We start from the raw sequence: 19347 nt of genomic DNA, 5'->3' as shown, positions 1-19347 counted from the left end.
CTGCATTGAAAGGGGGGCACGCTGGTCTCTCTGCATTGAAAGGGGGGCACTCTGGTCTCTCTGCATTGAAAGGGGGGCACGCTGGTCTCTCTGCATTGAAAGGGGGGCACTCTGGTCTCTCTGCATTGAAAGGGGGGCACTCTGGTCTCTCTGCATTGAAAGGGGGGCACTCTGGTCTCTCTGCATTGAAAGGGGGGCACGCTGGTCTCTCTGCATTGGAAGGGGGGCACTCTGGTCTCTCTGCATTGAAAGGGGGGCTCTCTGGTCTCTCTGCATTGAAAGGGGGGCACGCTGGTGTCTCTGCATTGAAAAGGGGGCACTCTGGTCTCTCTGCATTGAAAGGGGGGCACGCTGGTGTCTCTGCATTGAAAGGGGGGCACTCTGGTCTCTCTGCATTGAAAGGGGGGCACTCTGGTCTCTCTGCATTGAAAGGGGGGCACGCTGGTCTCTCTGCATTGAAAGGGGGGCACGCTGGTCTCTCTGCATTGAAAGGGGGGCACTCTGGTCTCTCTGCATTGAAAGGGGGGCACTCTGGTCTCTCTGCATTGAAAGGGGGGCACTCTGGTCTCTCTGCATTGAAAGGGGGGCACTCTGGTCTCTCTGCATTGAAAGGGGGGCACGCTGGTCTCTCTGCATTGGAAGGGGGGCACTCTGGTCTCTCTGCATTGAAAGGGGGGCACTCTGGTCATTGTACATTAATAGGGGGGCACAATGTATCATGTAGGGGATCCTCCTATCTCTGTGTGTTACAATGTATCATGTAGAGGCTCCTCCTATTGGTCGGTGACGTGTTTCCTTTGTCTCGGAGGGTGATTTGCTGTCTCATTCTTCCAGCTGTAGCCCCTCCCCCTCCTCGGCCTCTCACACAAAGCCTGGGGGTGGGGGGGGGGATATTTTCCTGCCCCCTCCTCCCCCCACACATCTGACTTCCTGAGTGTCAGGGATTAGAAGTTACACTTCAATGGATCCTCAGGATAAGAGCTGAGATCTTTAATGCACGGCGACAGCCAATCAGGAGCCTCTTTCTATTTGTAGTTTTTAGTGTCATTTTCAGTTGCTGCGGCTCAGCCAATCAGCAGGCTCCTGTTTGGTGACATCACAGCCCATCCAGTTCCCTCCGGCTGGCAGACCTGCTGCTTCCTCCTTCTTCCTTCTTTTTTTTTTTTTTTTTTTTCTTTGTAAGATGGAGGATGGGAGGGGGCGGCAGTAGGGATCGCTGTGCCTTCTATTCGAGGATTGTTTGATGTCATGTAATCAGACTGGAAGCAGGATGGTGGTGGAGGCAGCCAATCCCAACGGCCCATTCCAGCCGGCCGCTCTGCTCTACATCCGCGGTGAGTGGACGCTTTACTATCCTCTGCTTAACCCCTCCCCCCTGCCTGCCTGGGGGGGCAACTGCGTTCTACCCCCCCCCATGTCATAGGAGGGGAGATCTCTATGGAGGGTGAGGGGAGATCTCTATGGAGGGTGAGGGGAGATCTCTATGGAGGGTGAGGGGCGCTCGTACAGTTGGGGTGGGAGATCTCTATGGAGGGTGAGGGGAGATCTCTTTGAAGGGTGAGGGGCGCTCATACAGTTGGGGTGGGAGATCTCTATGGAGGGTGAGGGGAGATCTCTATGGAGGGTGAGGGGAGATCTCTATGGAGGGTAAGGGGCGCTCGTACAGTTGGGGTGAGAGATCTCTATGGAGGGTGAGGGGAGATCTCTATGGAGGGTGATGGGCGCTCGTCCAGTTCGGGTGGGAGCTCTCTATGGAGGGTGAGGGGCGCTCGTCCAGTTCGGGTGGGAGCTCTCTATGGAGGGTGAGGGGCGCTCGTACAGTTGGGGTGGGAGATCTCTATGAAGGGTGAGGGGCGCTCGTCCAGTTCGGGTGGGAGCTCTCTATGGAGGGTGAGGGGCGCTCGTACAGTTGGGGTGGGAGATCTCTATGGAGGGTGAGGGGCGCTCGTACAGTTGGGGTGGAAGATCCCTATGGAGGGTGAGGGGCGCTCGTACAGTTGGGGTGGGAGATCTCTATGGAGGGTGAGGGGAGATCTCTTTGAAGGGTGAGGGGCGCTCATACAGTTGGGGTGGGAGATCTCTATGGAGGGTGAGGGGAGATCTCTATGGAGGGTGAGGGGAGATCTCTATGGAGGGTAAGGGGCGCTCGTACAGTTGGGGTGAGAGATCTCTATGGAGGGTGAGGGGAGATCTCTATGGAGGGTGATGGGCGCTCGTCCAGTTCGGGTGGGAGCTCTCTATGGAGGGTGAGGGGCGCTCGTCCAGTTCGGGTGGGAGCTCTCTATGGAGGGTGAGGGGCGCTCGTACAGTTGGGGTGGGAGATCTCTATGAAGGGTGAGGGGCGCTCGTCCAGTTCGGGTGGGAGCTCTCTATGGAGGGTGAGGGGCGCTCGTACAGTTGGGGTGGGAGATCTCTATGGAGGGTGAGGGGCGCTCGTACAGTTGGGGTGGAAGATCCCTATGGAGGGTGAGGGGCGCTCGTACAGTTGGGGTGGGAGATCTCTATGGAGGGTGAGGGGCGCTCGTACAGTTGGGGTGGGAGATCTCTATGGAGGGTGAGGGGAGATCTCTTTGAAGGGTGAGGGTCGCTCGTCCAGTTTGGGTGGGAGATCTCTATGGAGGGTGAGGGGAGATCTCTATGGAGGGTGAGGGGCGCTCGTCCAGTTGGGGTGGGAGATCTCTATGGAGGGTGAGGGGAGATCTCTATGAAGGGTGAGGGTCGCTCGTCCAGTTTGGGTGGGAGATCTCTATGGAGGGTGAGGGGAGATCTCTATGGAGGGTGAGGGGCGCTCGTCCAGTTGGGGTGGGAGATCTCTATGGAGGGTGAGGGGAGATCTCTATGGAGGGTGAGGGGCGCTCGTACAGTTGGGGTGGGAGATCTCTATAGAGGGTGAGGGGAGATCTCTATGGAGGGTGAGGGGCGCTCGTACAGTTGGGGTGGGAGCTCTCTATGGAGGGTGAGGGGCGCTCGTACAGTTAGGGTGGAAGATCTCTATGGAGGGTGAGGGGCGCTCGTACAGTTGGGGTGGGAGATCTCTATGGAGGGTGAGGGGCGCTCGTACAGTTGGGGTGGAAGATCCCTATGGAGGGTGAGGGGCGCTCGTACAGTTGGGGTGGGAGATCTCTATGGAGGGTGAGGGGAGATCTCTATGGAGGGTGAGGGGCGCTCGTACAGTTGGGGTGGGAGATCTCTATGAAGGGTGAGGGGAGATCTCTATGGAGGGAGAGGGGCGCTCGTACATTTGGGGTGGGAGATCTCTATGGACGGTGAGGGGAGATCTCTATGGAGGGTGAGGGGCGCTCGTACATTTGGGGTGGGAGATCTCTATGGAGGGTGAGGGGCGCTCGTACAGTTGGGGTGGGAGATCTCTATGGAGGGTGAGGGGAGATCTCTATGGAGGGAGAGGGGCGCTCGTACAGTTGGGGTGGGAGATCTCTATGGAGGGCGAGGGGCGCTCGTACAGTTGGGGTGGGAGATCTCTATGAAGGGTGAGGGGAGATCTCTATGGAGGGTGAGGGGCGCTCGTACAGTTGGGGTGGGAGATCTCTATGGAGGGCGAGGGGCGCTCGTACAGTTGGGGTGGGAGATCTCTATGAAAGGTGAGGGGAGATCTCTATGAAGGGTGAGGGGAGATCTCTATGGAGGGTGAGGGGCGCTCGTACAGTTGGGGTGGGAGATCTCTATGGAGGGCGAGGGGCGCTCGTACAGTTGAAGTGGGAGATCTCTATGGAGGGTGAAGGGCGCTCGTACAGTTGGGGTGGGAGATATCTATGGAGGGTGAGGGGAGATCTCTATGGAGGGTGAGGGGCGCTTGTACAGTTGGGGTGGGAGATCTCTATGGAGGGTGAGGGGCGCTCGTACAGTTGGGGTCCTCTCCGGGATTGCCATTTGTTGATTGGCTCCCAGTGTATTGTAACTGAACTGTCGCCACAATATAAATCCAGTATAATAATCGAACTCCCATTCGTGCAGACTCCAGGGGGGGCACAGGGTGAGAGCGTGCAGACTCCAGGGGGGCACAGGGGGAGAGCGTGCAGTCTCCAGGGGGGCACAGGGAAGAGAGCGTGCAGACTCCAGGGGGGCACAGGGAGAGAGCGTGCAGACTCCAGGGGGGCACAGGGAAGAGAGCGTGCAGACTCCAGGGGGGCACAGGGAAGAGAGCGTGCAGACTCCAGGGGGGCACAGGGAAGAGAGCGTGCAGACTCCAGGGGGGCACAGGGAAGAGAGCGTGCAGACTCCAGGGGGGCACAGGGAAGAGCGTACAGACTCCAGGGGGGCACAGGGAGAGAGCATGCAGACTCCAGGGGGGAACAGGGGGAGAGCGTGCAGACTCCAGGGGGGCACAGGGGGAGAGCGTGCAGACTCCAGGGGGGCACAGGGGGAGAGAGCGTGCAGACTCCAGGGGGGCACAGGGGGAGAGCGTGCAGACTCCAGGGGGTCACAGGGAGAGAGCATGCAGACTCCAGGGGGGAACAGGGGGAGAGCGTGCAGACTCCAGGGGGGCACAGGGGGAGAGCGTGCAGACTCCAGGGGGTCACAGGGAAGAGAGCGTGCAGACTCCAGGGGGGCACAGGGAAGAGAGCGTGCAGACTCCAGGGGGGCACAGGGAAGAGCGTACAGACTCCAGGGGGGCACAGGGAGAGAGCATGCAGACTCCAGGGGGGAACAGGGGGAGAGCGTGCAGACTCCAGGGGGGCACAGGGGGAGAGCGTGCAGACTCCAGGGGGGCACAGGGGGAGAGCGTGCAGACTCCAGGGGGTCACAGGGAGAGAGCATGCAGACTCCAGGGGGGAACAGGGGGAGAGCGTGCAGACTCCAGGGGGGCACAGGGGGAGAGCGTGCAGACTCCAGGGGGGCACAGGGGGAGAGCGTGCAGACTCCAGGGGGGCACAGGGGGAGAGAGCGTGCAGACTCCAGGGGGTCACAGGGAGAGAGCGTGCAGACTCCAGGGGGTCACAGGGAGAGAGCGTGCAGACTCCAGGGGGAGAGCGTGCAGACTCCAGGGGGGCACAGGGAGAGAGCGTGCAGACTCCAGGGGGTCACCGGGAGAGAGCGTGCAGACTCCAGGGGGTCACCGGGAGAGAGCGTGCAGACTCCAGGGGGTCACCGGGAGAGAGCGTGCAGACTCCAGGGGGTCACAGGGAGAGAGCGTGCAGACTCCAGGGGGTCACAGGGAGAGAGCGTGCAGTCTCCAGGGGGGCACAGGGAGAGAGCGTGCAGACTCCAGGGGGTCACAGGGAGAGAGCGTGCAGACTCCGGGCGGGCACGGGGAGAGAGCGTGCAGACTCCAGGGGGGCACGGGGAGAGAGCGTGCAGACTCCAGGGGGTCACAGCGAGAGAGCGTGCAGACTCCAGGGGGTCACAGCGAGAGAGCGTGCAGACTCCAGGGGGTCACAGGGAGAGAGCGTGCAGACTCCAGGGGGAGAGCGTGCAGACTCCAGGGGGTCACCGGGAGAGAGCGTGCAGACTCCAGGGGGTCACCGGGAGAGAGCGTGCAGACTCCAGGGGGTCACCGGGAGAGAGCGTGCAGACTCCAGGGGGTCACAGGGAGAGAGCGTGCAGTCTCCAGGGGGGCACAGGGAGAGAGCGTGCAGACTCCAGGGGGTCACAGGGAGAGAGCGTGCAGACTCCAGGGGGTCACGGGGAGAGAGCGTGCAGACTCCGGGCGGGCACGGGGAGAGAGCGTGCAGACTCCAGGGGGGCACGGGGAGAGAGCGTGCAGACTCCGGGCGGGCACGGGGAGAGAGCGTGCAGACTCCAGGGGGGCACAGGGGGAGAGCGTGCAGACTCCAGGGGGGCACAGGGAAGAGGGCGTGCAGACTCCAGGGGGGCACCGGGAAGAGAGCGTGCAGACTCCAGGGGGGCACAGGGAAGAGCGTACAGACTCCAGGGGGGCACAGGGAGAGAGCATGCAGACTCCAGGGGGGAACAGGGGGAGAGCGTGCAGACTCCAGGGGGGCACAGGGGGAGAGCGTGCAGACTCCAGGGGGGCACAGGGGGAGAGCGTGCAGACTCCAGGGGGTCACAGGGAGAGAGCATGCAGACTCCAGGGGGAACAGGGGGAGAGCGTGCAGACTCCAGGGGGGCACAGGGGGAGAGAGCGTGCAGACTCCAGGGGGGCACAGGGAGAGAGCGTGCAGACTCCAGGGGGTCACAGGGAGAGAGCGTGCAGACTCCAGGGGGTCACGGGGAGAGAGCGTGCAGACTCCGGGCGGGCACGGGGAGAGAGCGTGCAGACTCCAGGGGGGCACGGGGAGAGAGCGTGCAGACTCCGGGCGGGCACGGGGAGAGAGCGTGCAGACTCCAGGGGGGCACAGGGGGAGAGCGTGCAGACTCCAGGGGGGCACAGGGAAGAGGGCGTGCAGACTCCAGGGGGGCACCGGGAAGAGAGCGTGCAGACTCCAGGGGGTCACAGGGAGAGAGCGTGCAGACTCCAGGGGGAGAGCGTGCAGACTCCAGGGGGGCACAGGGAGAGAGCGTGCAGACTCCAGGGGGTCACAGGGAGAGAGCGTGCAGACTCCAGGGGGTCACAGCGAGAGAGCGTGCAGACTCCAGGGGGTCACAGGGAGAGAGCGTGCAGACTCCAGGGGGAGAGCGTGCAGACTCCAGGGGGTCACAGGGAGAGAGCGTGCAGACTCCAGGGGGTCACAGGGAGAGAGCGTGCAGACTCCAGGGGGTCACAGGGAGAGAGCGTGCAGACTCCAGGGGGTCACAGGGAGAGAGCGTGCAGTCTCCAGGGGGGCACAGGGAGAGAGCGTGCAGACTCCAGGGGGTCACGGGGAGAGAGCGTGCAGACTCCGGGCGGGCACGGGGAGAGAGCGTGCAGACTCCAGGGGGGCACGGGGAGAGAGCGTGCAGACTCCGGGCGGGCACGGGGAGAGAGCGTGCAGACTCCGGGCGGGCACGGGGAGAGAGCGTGCAGACTCCAGGGGGTCACAGGGAGAGAGCGTGCAGACTCCAGGGGGTCACGGGGAGAGAGCGTGCAGACTCCAGGGGGTCACGGGGAGAGAGCGTGCAGACTCCGGGCGGGCACGGGGAGAGAGCGTGCAGACTCCAGGGGGTCACAGGGAGAGAGCGTGCAGACTCCAGGGGGAGAGCGTGCAGACTCCAGGGGGGCACAGGGAGAGAGCGTGCAGACTCCAGGGGGTCACAGGGAGAGAGCGTGCAGACTCCAGGGGGTCACAGCGAGAGAGCGTGCAGACTCCAGGGGGTCACAGGGAGAGAGCGTGCAGACTCCAGGGGGTCACAGGGAGAGAGCGTGCAGACTCCAGGGGGTCACAGGGAGAGAGCGTGCAGACTCCAGGGGGTCACAGGGAGAGAGCGTGCAGACTCCAGGGGGTCACAGGGAGAGAGCGTGCAGACTCCAGGGGGTCACAGGGAGAGAGCGTGCAGACTCCAGGGGGTCACGGGGAGAGAGCGTGCAGACTCCGGGCGGGCACGGGGAGAGAGCGTGCAGACTCCAGGGGGGCACGGGGAGAGAGCGTGCAGACTCCGGGCGGGCACGGGGAGAGAGCGTGCAGACTCCGGGCGGGCACAGGGAGAGAGCGTGCAGACTCCAGGGGGGGGGGAGCGTGCAGACTCCAGGGGTGGCACGGGGGGGGAGCGTACAGACTCCAGGGGGAGAGCGTGCAGACTCCAGGGGGGCACAGGGAGAGAGCATGCAGACTCCAGGGGGGCACAGGGAGAGAGCATGCAGACTCCAGGGGGGCACAGGGAGAGAGCATGCAGACTCCAGGGGGGCACAGGAAGAGAGCATGCAGACTCCAGGGGGAGAGCGTGCAGACTCCAGGGGGGCACAGGGTGAGAGCGTGCAGACTCCAGGGGGTCACAGGGAGGGCGTGCAGACTCCAGGGGGTCACGGGGAGAGAGCGTGCAGACTCCAGGGGGTCACAGGGAGAGAGCGTGCAGACTCCAGGGGGGGGGGAGCGTGCAGACTCCAGGGGGGGGGGAGCGTGCAGACTCCGGGGGGGGGGAGCGTGCAGACTCGGGGGGGGGGGGGGGGAGCGTGCAGACTCCGGGGGGGGGGAGCGTGCAGACTCCGGGGGGGGATCGTGCAGACTCCAGGGGGGTGGGAGCGTGCAGACTCCAGGGGGGTGGGAGCGTGCAGACTCCAGGGGTGGCACGGGGGGGAGCGTGCAGACTCCAGGGGGGGGAGCGTGCAGACTCCAGGGGTGGCACGGGGGGGAGCGTGCAGACTCCAGGGGGGGGGCGTGCAGACTCCAGGGGTGGCACTGGGGGGGAGCATGCAGACTCCAGGGGGGGGGGCGTGCAGACTCCAGGGGGGGGGAGCGTGCAGACTCCAGGCGGGCACAGGGAGAGAGTGTATGGGCACTCTGGGCAGGCATGCATGCTCTAGGTGTGTCATGTGTCCTCCTATTACTGGTCAGAGAACAATGCGGTGTTCCGCAGATTTGTCAGTTTCAGGCTTTTAATAATGAAAATAAAAGTATTTTTATATAGAGAGCTGAAGTCAGATTGTATGCCAGGCAGTAACGGGTTGTTGGCACTCGGTGAACAGCAATGACCAAACCCAGAAATTTCCCATTTTCCAGTCTTGAGATGCCGGCTGCATTCGTTGTCTCTTCTTCAGGTTTAAAGCATTTTCAGCAAGTACAGAACATACCTGGTTGATCCTGCCAGAAATGCGGTGCCATTGGTAAACTGGAAGGCTGCCTTTTGTAAACTACTACTCCCATCATCCTCCATGTAATGGAAATAGAGTCATGGCGGAACTCCAGGCTGGGCCTGGCTGCCTCTGCTGGAAGTCCGGCCTGGCTGCCTCTGCTGGAAGTCCGGCCTGGCTGCCTCTGCTGGAAGTCCGGCCTTGCTGCCTCTGCTGGAAGTCCGGCCTGGCTGCCTCTGCTGGAAGTCCGGCCTGGCTGCCTCTGCTGGAAGTCCGGCCTGGCTGCCTCTGCTGGAAGTCCGGCCTGGCTGCCTCTGCTGGAAGTCCGGCCTGGCTGCCTCTGCTGGAAGTCCGGCCTGGCTGCCTCTGCTGGAAGTCCGGCCTGGCTGCCTCGGTAGAGTAGTGGAGTGAATGTGGTCCCCCTAGGACAGGACGCGTATTGGCAGGATCACCAGATTACAATGAACAGCGCCCCCCATCGAAGGATCGCTGAACTGCAATAAATGAAGGGTTTTCTTTTTGGCTTTATTTACACTTTCTTTTACAGGAACGAGCGCTTATTTAACCGCTTCCTGACCACAATATATATATATACGGCCTGCAAGGGGTTTTCTGGGGTCATGGATGACGCTATCAGCCGTAACCCTGCTATTTTTATTCTTTCTTTTTTAATCTTTTTTTTATATATTGCTTTTTTTAATCTTTTTGCTTTTCAAGGTAGTGGAGAGATTTTGGGGTGTTCTATGTTAGATCCCAGAGGTCACCCCTTATTTCTGATACAAGAGATCGTTCCATTTCTTGTAATGGGAATAAACGTGAAAAGTAAAAAATTAAAGGGACCGTGTAAAAATAAATAAATAAAAAAATTGTCTCCATCCCTCCAATGCTCGCAGAAGCAAATATACGCAATTCACGCATGCGATGTTTGTGTTCACACCGCATGTTATAGCGAGATCACCGATTCGCTAGCTATGATATGATAGCGCTCCTCTGTAACCTGATAACCTGTAAATATTTGTAACCACTTAAACCCCGGAGGATTTGGCTGCTCAAAGACCAGAGCCTATTTTGCGATTCAGGACTGCGTGACTTTACCAGACAATTGCGCGGCCGTGCGACGCTGTACCCAAATAAAATTGACGTCCTTTTTTTCCCACAAATAGAGATTTCTTTTGGTGGTATTTGATCACCTGTGCGATTTTTTTTTTTTTTTTTTTTTTTGTTTTTTGCACTATAAATAAAAAAATAAGAGCAACGATTCTGAAAATATTTTTCTAATTTTTTTATATGAAATTAATTCTCAAAAAAAAAAATGAAAATCAAATTTTTTTAACATTTTAGGCCAATTTTTTTTCTGCTATATATTTTTGGTAAAAAAAATCACAATAAGCGTATTTTGATTGGTTTGCGCGAAAGTTATTGCGTTTACTAACTACGGGAAAGATTTCTGTCATTTTTTATTTTTTTTTTTACTAGTAATGGTGGCGATCTGCGATTTTTTTTTTTTTTTTTTTTTTTTTTTGCGGGACTGCGACATTGTGGCGGACAGATCGGACCCCTAACTGACATTTTTGACAATTTTGGGGGTACCAGTGACATTACTGCTGTAATCAGTGCTATAAATATGCACTGTCACTGTACTAATGACACTGGCAGGGAAGGAGTTACACTGTGGGTGATCAAGGGGTTAAATGTGTGCCTAGGGGAGTGATTCTAACTGTCAGGGGGCAGGTGTGTACCAACTCCTAATTACCATCAGGTTGAATTTGATTGCTTCATTCAGAACACAGCTAAATCCCCAGTAATAAGAGGGTGTGCACGTTAGGGATTGACCGATTATCGGCAAAGCCGATATATATCAGGGGCCAATCTGCACTTTCCCCGATATTTCGGAATCGGCCCCGGAGGTTACCGATATTGCCGATATTTCAGAATCGGCCCCGGAGGTTACCGATATTGCCGATATTTCGGAATCGGCCCCAGGGGTTACTGGTATTTCGGAATCGTCCCTGGAGGTTACCGGTATTGCCGATATTTCGGAATGTGCCCCAGAGGTTACCGATATTTCGGAATCGTCCCTGGAGGTTACTGATATTGCCATTATTTCAGAATCGGCCCCGGAGGTTACCGATATTTCGGAATCGGCCCCAGAGGTTACGGATATTGCCGATATTTCGGAATCGGCCCTGGAGGTTACCGATATTGCCGATATTTCGGAATCGGCCCCTGAGGTTACCGATATTGCCAATATTTTGGAATCTGCCACGGAGGTTACCGATATTTCGGAATCGGCCCTGGAGGTTACCGGTATTGCCGCTATTTCGGAAAGTGCTGTACCGGAGTGATTCCTGCAGCTAGAAGCCTCACTCCGGTATCGGCTGTCTTGCAATGACGACCGATGTGGCTGAGAAGCCGCTTGCCTGTCATTACAAGGAGCGGGAGGGGACACCCCCCCCCCCCTTCCCCTCCCGCCGCCTTCCGCGGCTCACCCAGGTCTCCCGTCCCACCGGGAGTCCCGGGCAACCAGCCTGCACGGCCACTGAAGACCCGATCAAAGCCGCATTCGGCTCTGAACGGATCTCCATGCAAAAACCCGGAAGTGATGTCATGACCTCACTCTAGGTACTCGGCGCCAAATTTAAAAAATGACCGCATTCAAAACAGCCGAACTTTGCATTTTGAATGCTTTTAAGCGCAGGGGGAGGGGTTTTGGACCCCCAGATCCCTCCCACAACAGTACCTGTGCAAAAAAAAAAAGATTAAAAAAATATATATTTTTTTTAAATGTCCGAAAATATCGTCTGATACCGATATCCGATGACTAAAGTATCGGTATTAAAAAAACGATATCGGTCAATCACTAGTGCACACCTATGCAGCCACATTATTTTAGTTTTTTTATTTTACCCCCCCCATAAAGATTTCAGTTTTACATCCGAGTACAGCTTATAGGTCAGATTTAATGTGGAAAAAGATCTGAAATCATTTATCTTTGTCTCATTATTTTTACATCACAGAAACTGGACATAACAGGGGTGTGTAGACTTCTTCTCAGGGTGTGTGTGTGTGTGTGTATGTATATGTGTATGTATGTGTATATATATATATATATATATATATATATATATATATATATATATATATATATATATATATATATATATTAATAATAATAATAATAATAATAATAATTATATATATATATATATATATAATATACATACACACAGTGCCTTGCGAAAGTATTCAGCCCCCTTGAACTTTGCGACCTTTTGCCACATTTCAGGCTTCAAACATAAAGATATAAAAATGAAATTTTTTTTTGAAGAATCAACAACAAGTGGGACACAATCATGAAGTGGAACGAAATTTATTGGATATTTCAAACTTTAACAAATAAAAAACTGAAAAATTGGGCGTGCAAAATTATTCAGCCCCCTTAAGTTAATACTTTGTAGCGCCACCTTTTGCTGCGATTACAGCTGTAAGTCGCTTGGGGTATGTCTCTATCAGTTTTGCACATCGAGAGACTGAAATTTTTGCCCATTCCTCCTTGCAAAACAGCTGGAGCTCAGTGAGGTTGGATGGAGAGCGTTTGTGAACAGCAGTTTTCAGTTCTTTCCACAGATTCTCCATTGGATTCAGGTCTGGACTTTGACTTGGCCATTCTAACACCTGGATATGTTTATTTGTGAACCATTCCATTGTAGATTTTGCTTTATGTTTTGGATCATTGTCTTGTTGGAAGACAAATCTCCGTCCCAGTCTCAGGTCTTTTGCAGACTCCATCAGGTTTTCTTCCAGAATGGTCCTGTATTTGGCTCCATCCATCTTCCCATCAATTTTAACCATCTTCCCTGTCCCTGCTGAAGAAAAGCAGGCCCAAACCATGATGCTGCCACCACCATGTTTCACAGTGGGGATGGTGTGTTCAGGGTGATGAGCTGTGTTGCTTTTACGCCAAACCTAACGTTTTACATTGTTGCCAAAAAGTTTGATTTTGGTTTCATCTGAGCAGAGCCCCTTCTTCCACATGTTTGGTGTCTCCCAGGTGGCTTGTGGCAAACTTTAAACGACACTTTTTATGGATATCTTTAAGAAATGGCTTTCTTCTTGCCACTCTTCCATAAAGGGCAGATTTGTGCAGTATACGACTGATTGTTGTCCTATGGACAGAGTCTCCCACCTCAGCTGTAGATCTCTGCAGTTCATCCAGAGTGATCATGGGCCTCTTGGCTGCATCTCTGATCAGTCTTCTCCTTGTATGAGCTGAAAGTTTAGAGGGGCGGCCAGGTCTTCGTAGATTTGCAGTGGTCTGATACTCCTTCCATTTCAATATTATCGCTTGCACAGAGCTCCTTGGGATGTTTAAAGCTTGGGAAATCTTTTTGTATCCAAATCCGGCTTTAAACTTCTCCACAACAGTATCTCGGACCTGCCTGGTGTGTTCCTTGTTCTTCATGATGCTCTCTGCGCTTTAAACGGACCTCTGAGACTATCACAGTGCAGGTGGATTTATACGGAGACTTGATTACACACAGGTGGATTCTATTTATCATCATTAGTCATTTAGGTCAACATTGGATCATTCAGAGATCCTCACTGAACTTCTGGAGAGAGTTTGCTGCACTGAAAGTAAAGGGGCTGAATAATTTTGCACGCCCAATTTTTCAGTTTTTTATTTGTTAACAAAGTTTGAAATATCCAATAAATTTCATTCCACTTCATGATTGTGTCCCACTTGTTGTTGATTCTTCACAAAAAATGACAGTTTTATATCTTTATGTTTGAAGCCTGAAATGTGGCAAAAGGTCGCAAAGTTCAAGGGGGCCGAATACTTTTGCAAGGCACTGTATATTGTGTGTGTGTGTGTGTGTGTGTGTGTGTGTGTGTGTGTGTGTGTATATGTATATGTATGTATATATATGTATATGTATGTATTTTTTTTTTTTTTTTAATATATATATATATAATTGTGTATACAACTTTTTAACAACTTCAATACCGGGCACTTTCACCCCCTTCCTGTCCAGGCAAATTTTCAGCTTTTAGCGCTGTTGCATTTAGAATGATAATTGCGCGGTCATGCAACACTGTACCTAAACCAAATTTATGTCATTTTTTCCCCACAAATAGAGCTTTCTTTTGGTGGTATTTGATCACCGCAAGGTTTTTTTTCCTTTTTGCTACACAAATAATAAAAGACCGAAAAGTTAAAAAAAAAAAAAAAAAAAAAATTTTGTTATAAAATTTTGTAAATAAATAATTTTTTTCCTGCTCTGACGAGCACTGATGAGGCCGCACTGGCAGGCATTGATGGGCACTGATGATGAGACACTAATATGCAGCACTGATGATGAGACACTAATATGCGGCACTGATGATGAGACACTAATATGCGGCACTGATGATGAGACACTAATATGCGGCACTGATGATGAGACACTAATATGCGGCACTGATGATGAGACACTAATATGCAGCACTGATGATGAGACACTAATATGCGGCACTGATGATGAGACACTAATATGCGGCACTGATGATGAGACACTAATATGCAGCACTGATGATGAGACACTAATATGCGGCACTGATGATGAGACACTAATATGCGGCACTGATGATGAGACACTAATATGCGGCACTGATGATGAGACGCTAATATGCGGCACTGGTGGACGGCACTGATAGATGGCAATGATGGGCAACGCTGATAAGGAGGGAACTAACAGGCTCCCTGAGCACTGATTGGCATCCCTGGTGGCATGGGTGGGCAATTCCTGGTGGCTCTAGTTGCACCCCCCCCCCAATGGTCTGCACTGGTAATCAATGCTCTGATTACCAGTACAAACCCCCCCCCCCCCCCATCAGGAGAGCTGCATATCGGCTTTATGCGGCTCTCCTCTACTCACGCCTGTCAGGCATGGGCTGAGGAAAGCCGATCAACGGCTCTTCCTATTTACTATGTGACCAGCTGTGATTGGACACAGCTGATCACATGGTAAAGAGACTACATCATGGGCTCCTGACCGGGATCGGATATGTGGTGTGTCAGAGTGACATGCCGCAGCACTGATGCCCAACCCCCCGAGCGGTCTATCCTGCTGGACGTCATGTGACACCCAGCTGGGATGGGACAACCACTTTGCGGCCGCCATTTCACTATATGACGGTCGGGAAGTAGTTAAATAATGTCATGAATTTAAATTAATTTGAATTATCGGCACCTTTTCAGCCAATAGGCTGTGGGCACAGCTGGGCAGTTTTTGAAGCGCTTTTGCGTTGCAAGCGCAAGAAAAATGCATCCCTTTAAATCCTATGTAGGTCTTCACACTGCTCTGTTGCGGTGCAAAAAATCCCGCCTGCAGCATTTTTGGCGCAAATTTAGTGAGCAAAAAAAATTAAAAAAAACGCACCTCTTTATTGAAATGCATTGAAAACGCTGCAAAAACACATTAAAAATGCACCCGTGTTGCGTTTTTGATGCATTTTTTGAGTCACATGAGCTATGAAAAATGCACCATAAATGTTGCTAAATTGCGGCAAAATTTCCCACGTGTTTTCATGGCCATTGTGAGCTTTTTTTTTTTTTTTTTTTTTCTTTCGGCAAAATGCCAATAACTCTTATTTTTTTTTCGCGAATTGTTTTCGGTGGCTGATATATCTGTGCAGGTCAGAGCTTAGACATAGGACGATGTAATGAGCCCGCCCACATGACTTTGTTGGGGTTCGGTGATTGGCTGCCCTGGCGGGGGAGGTCATGTCCTCTGTTGTACCCAGAAGCCCTCTTTTGGCTTTTTAGGTCTCCTGGGGAAGGGGAAGATGTCAGTTCGTGGGGGGGGGGGGGGGGTAAGTATGGAATGAGTGACGGGGACTTCTCCCTGAATGACGTCACCCAACCCCCCCCTTCCCCGAAAGCTTTTAGAAAGTCGGTTGTCCATCACGTCACTGTATGGACTCTCCTCCCCCCCCCCCCCCCCCAATACGCCCTCCATGTTCGTGGTCCACCGTTTCAGCGCCTGTTACCATGTAATTGAGTTCCTCCCGGTTTTTTTGCCCCCGTCTGGTTGCAGGTTTCCATGGTAACAGTGAGCTCACTAATTCGATGCGGCAGTGATCTCCAGCATGCTTTCTCCCGCTCGGTGACATTAGAAGGTCATTTAAGTAGCAGCCACAGAACTAAGCCGCTAATGTGGAATTGGTCATTAAATCGCCGGTGGAAAGTTCAGGGGGATGAAAGTTGGAAGGATAAAGTTAATTAAAAAAAAAAAAAAAAGCGGGAATTCCTAAACAACCAATCCGGTGATTTCTGGGGTTTGCTTACATTTATTTTTTATTTTTATTACAAATATTAAATATCAGATTGGTGATCTAAAACAGATGCAGATTCCAGTAATCATTTCATGTATTGAGGCCTCAATCCCACAGGGGTAGCGGTCTGTGCTCATGGCCGTCTCCAGCCGCCCGGGATGTGCGGTTGATCCATCCATGCGGGGGTGTTCCATCCATGCGGGGGTGTTCCATCCATGCGGGTGTTACATGCTGGTAGGCAATGCGGGTGTTACATGCTGGTAGGCAATGCGGGTGTTACATGCTGGTAGGCAATGCGGGTGTTCCATGCTGGTAGGCAATGCGGGTGTTCCATGCTGGTAGGCAATGCGGCTGTTCCATGCTGGTAGGCAATGCGGCTGTTCCATGCTGGTAGGCAATGCGGGTGTTACATGCGGGTAGGCAATGCAGGTGTTTCATGCTGGCAACTTCCTCTAATCAGTGACAGGCGATAGGGGTGTGGGTGATAATCGGTGCATTGATGCATCACGATGCAGCCTTGAACGATTTTGCATCGATGGCAGAAAACTGCTGCATCGCGATTGTGTGAATGACGTCATCCCGTTGTGCCTTTCCTGGGAGGGAGAAGAGCTGTACCGGGATCGGGGCCGCAGTGACCGCTACAGTGTCTCTGCTCCTGCCTCATAATGAAAGCACTGTGGAAGGTTCGCCCTCCCGTCTCAGCACGTCCAATCAATACACGTCGGCGTTGTCTGCAGACAGGACATGGAGGCGGATCTCTATGTTGCTGGCAGCTCTAACTGGCTGCAGACAGGACATGGAGGCGGATCTCTCTGTTGCTGATAGCTCTGACTGGCTACAGACAGGACATGGAGGCGGATCTCTATGTTGCTGATAGCTCTGACTGGCTGCAGACAGGATATGGAGGCGGATCTCTGTTGCTGACAGCTCTGGCTGGCTGCAGACAGGACATGGAGGCGGATCTCTATGTTGCTGACAGCTCTGACTGGCTGCAGACAGGACATGGAGGCGGATCTCTGTTGCTGACAGCTCTGACTGGCTGCAGACAGGACATGGAGGCGGATCTCTATGTTGCTGACAGCTCTGACTGGCTGCAGACAGGATATGGAGGCAGATCTCTATGTTGCTGATAGCTCTGACTGGCTGCAGACAGGATATGGAGGCGGATCTCTGTTGCTGATAGCTCTGACTGGCTGCAGACAGGACATGGAGGCGGATCTCTATGTTGCTGATAGCTCTGATTGGCTGCAGACAGGACATGGAGGCGGATCTCTGTTGCGGACAGCTCTACCAAGGGGAGTGGTTGGGGGTGGTAAAAGTGTAGCTCAATTACAGGATTTACTGCCCATCAACTACCTTCCACAATGCTGTCCTGCACATGCTACCCTCAGTCATACCCTTCACACCCCTCTCCTGTATGTATTACCCACCGTCATACACTCCACATTTCTTTTCAGCACATACAACCCACTGTTATACACTGCACCCCCCCCCCCCCCCGACATCAGTGTACATTACCATGACTAAGCCTCCAACATACACTGCAACCCCCCCACCCCCCCCCCCCCCCCCAATCATCACATTGCCAGTACTAAGCACCCAACATTCATCCTGCACCATCCCCCCCCCCCCCCCCCCCCATCATCCCGTTCATACTACAAAGCCACCTACAAAAAAATATGGAGTTCTTCCGACTGGTTGAATTTTCATGGGATAGAATTGTAATGCTTTGTGGAATCCAATCTAATCCTTTCCAGGATAATTGTAATCGAATGGTGAGACCAGTGAAGATAACAGGCTGCCAGCTGTCAGCCGGTCTCCTGTCATTGTCGGCCGGTCTCCTGTCATTGATTGTCGGCCGGTCTCCTGTCATTGATTGTCGGCCGGTCTCCTGTCATTGATTGTCGGCCGGTCTCCTGTCATTGATTGTCGGCTGGTCTCCTGTCAGCTGAAGGTGGCCCTTTGCTCGGGGGGAGGACAGATCTGTATTTCAGTGAACGAGGCCTAAATGTATTTTTACAGACAGCTGCCTCAAATAGTGAAATGTGTGATATTTGCCTGCTGTAGAGCAGCACTCAGACTGGGAGAGGGAGGGTCAGGCCTGCAAATTACGGCCCGTCTCCTTTTCAATGTTACGTACAGAAGGTGAGAATAGAAGGACGGACCCTTCTCAGTGTGTTATTGCTCTTTACTGCCCGATCAGCAGGCTGTGATTGGCTGGTGACTTTAGTGAAAAGTGTCTGGCAGGAATGTCCGGGTCACAACTACAGAACTGAGCAGTCCTTGGTGTGGGGGGAAAATGTGTTTTTAAAATAATAAACCTCATACTTATCTGCTCTGTAATGGTTTTGGGCTCCCCCTATTGAGTGCTCTCTGGGGGCACTCATGTGGGCTCCCTCCTGAGCCAGCTCCTTCAGACACAAACACTGCGGCTCGGCCTCCAACCTCCTCCTTCCATCCCTCCTTAGTGGTTGTGATAGCAGCAGGCGCTAATAGCTTCCTCTGCTGCCTTTAAGCCAATGAGAAGAGAGAGAGCAGGGATGCTCTTTGGCACAGTACTGGATGGAGATCGGGTTCAGTTAAGGATTGGGGGGGGAGGCGTTGCACTAATGCAGAGAATGTATTAAAGGAGAAGTATGGGGAAAGCTCGCTTGGCTGTACTTCTGCTGGGGATCATGGGAATGTTGTTTTATTTCTGCTCTCCTGTGACCCATTTTCAGCAGACAGCGGGCTGAAATCCGCTGTCTGCTGACGTCACAGAGCCGGTCTAGGCTTGGGAAAGATCGCAACCAATAAGGTTGGGATCTGCCCACATGCCTGGACCGGCACCCAGCTCAGCGAGCGGCTCCAGTGTGCGAGGGGAGTGGGGGGGTTGGGGGAGTTGGGGTGGGGCGGACAGCGGGGACTGACAGTCACCAGCTCTCTGCTCAGGGAGCTGTAAGACGGTGTGATTAACGGTGTTTGATCGCTCAGTTCTCAGTGTCAGAGCCGTCCGAGGACAGATGCTGAATCCAGCTGGGTAGGTTTAATTCTACAAATAAAAACGGAGTCCCGTAAAATAAAAAATGAAAAGGTGAACAATCACCGTACACCCTGCCCCCACCCACCATTTTTCTTTTACTTTAATTCTCGGTTCTCTAGGTGGTAAACGATGACACAAATATCATTGAATATAAATGGCAGCCGGCGGTATTTTCAGGTCTCGTCTTCTGTTGTCTCTTCAGAAAATACCTTCAGTGGAAACTGAGCGCCCGGGAGCTGCCCCTCTATGAATGTTTCATGCCTGGTGATGTAATAAAAGGAGGTACACAGCGATGCCACACCATGCTGTACAGGGGGAGGTTTGAGGTTACGTTGGGGTAATTTCTTGAGATTCCCTTTAGGCAATTAGGGGAAAAGGTGTTTTAATT

At 53.6% G+C, this 19347-nt stretch overlaps 1 protein-coding gene across 2 annotated transcripts in view; it reads left to right on the top strand.

Annotated features, from left to right (window-relative positions):
- Positions 1-19347, top strand: part of PPP2R5C (protein phosphatase 2 regulatory subunit B'gamma) — a 155984-nt gene that overhangs the window by 43718 nt on the left and 92919 nt on the right. The window contains exon 1 of one of the 2 annotated variants that reach the window (XM_082242711.1): positions 1237-1334. The exons of the other annotated variant lie outside the window; for it this stretch is intronic. Coding sequence (XP_082098837.1) covers positions 1244-1334 — 91 coding nt within the window. The 5' untranslated portion in view covers positions 1237-1243. Of the gene's footprint in view, positions 1-1236; positions 1335-19347 lie in introns of those variants that run through there. 2 annotated transcript variants of the gene reach the window in all.

Source organism: Pelophylax lessonae (assembly GCF_965119305.1).
Source record: "Pelophylax lessonae genome assembly, chromosome: 13".
NCBI lineage: Eukaryota > Metazoa > Chordata > Amphibia > Anura > Ranidae > Pelophylax > Pelophylax lessonae.
Note: the sequence above shows the minus strand (reverse complement) of the source record. Positions and strands in the feature narration are given on the sequence as shown.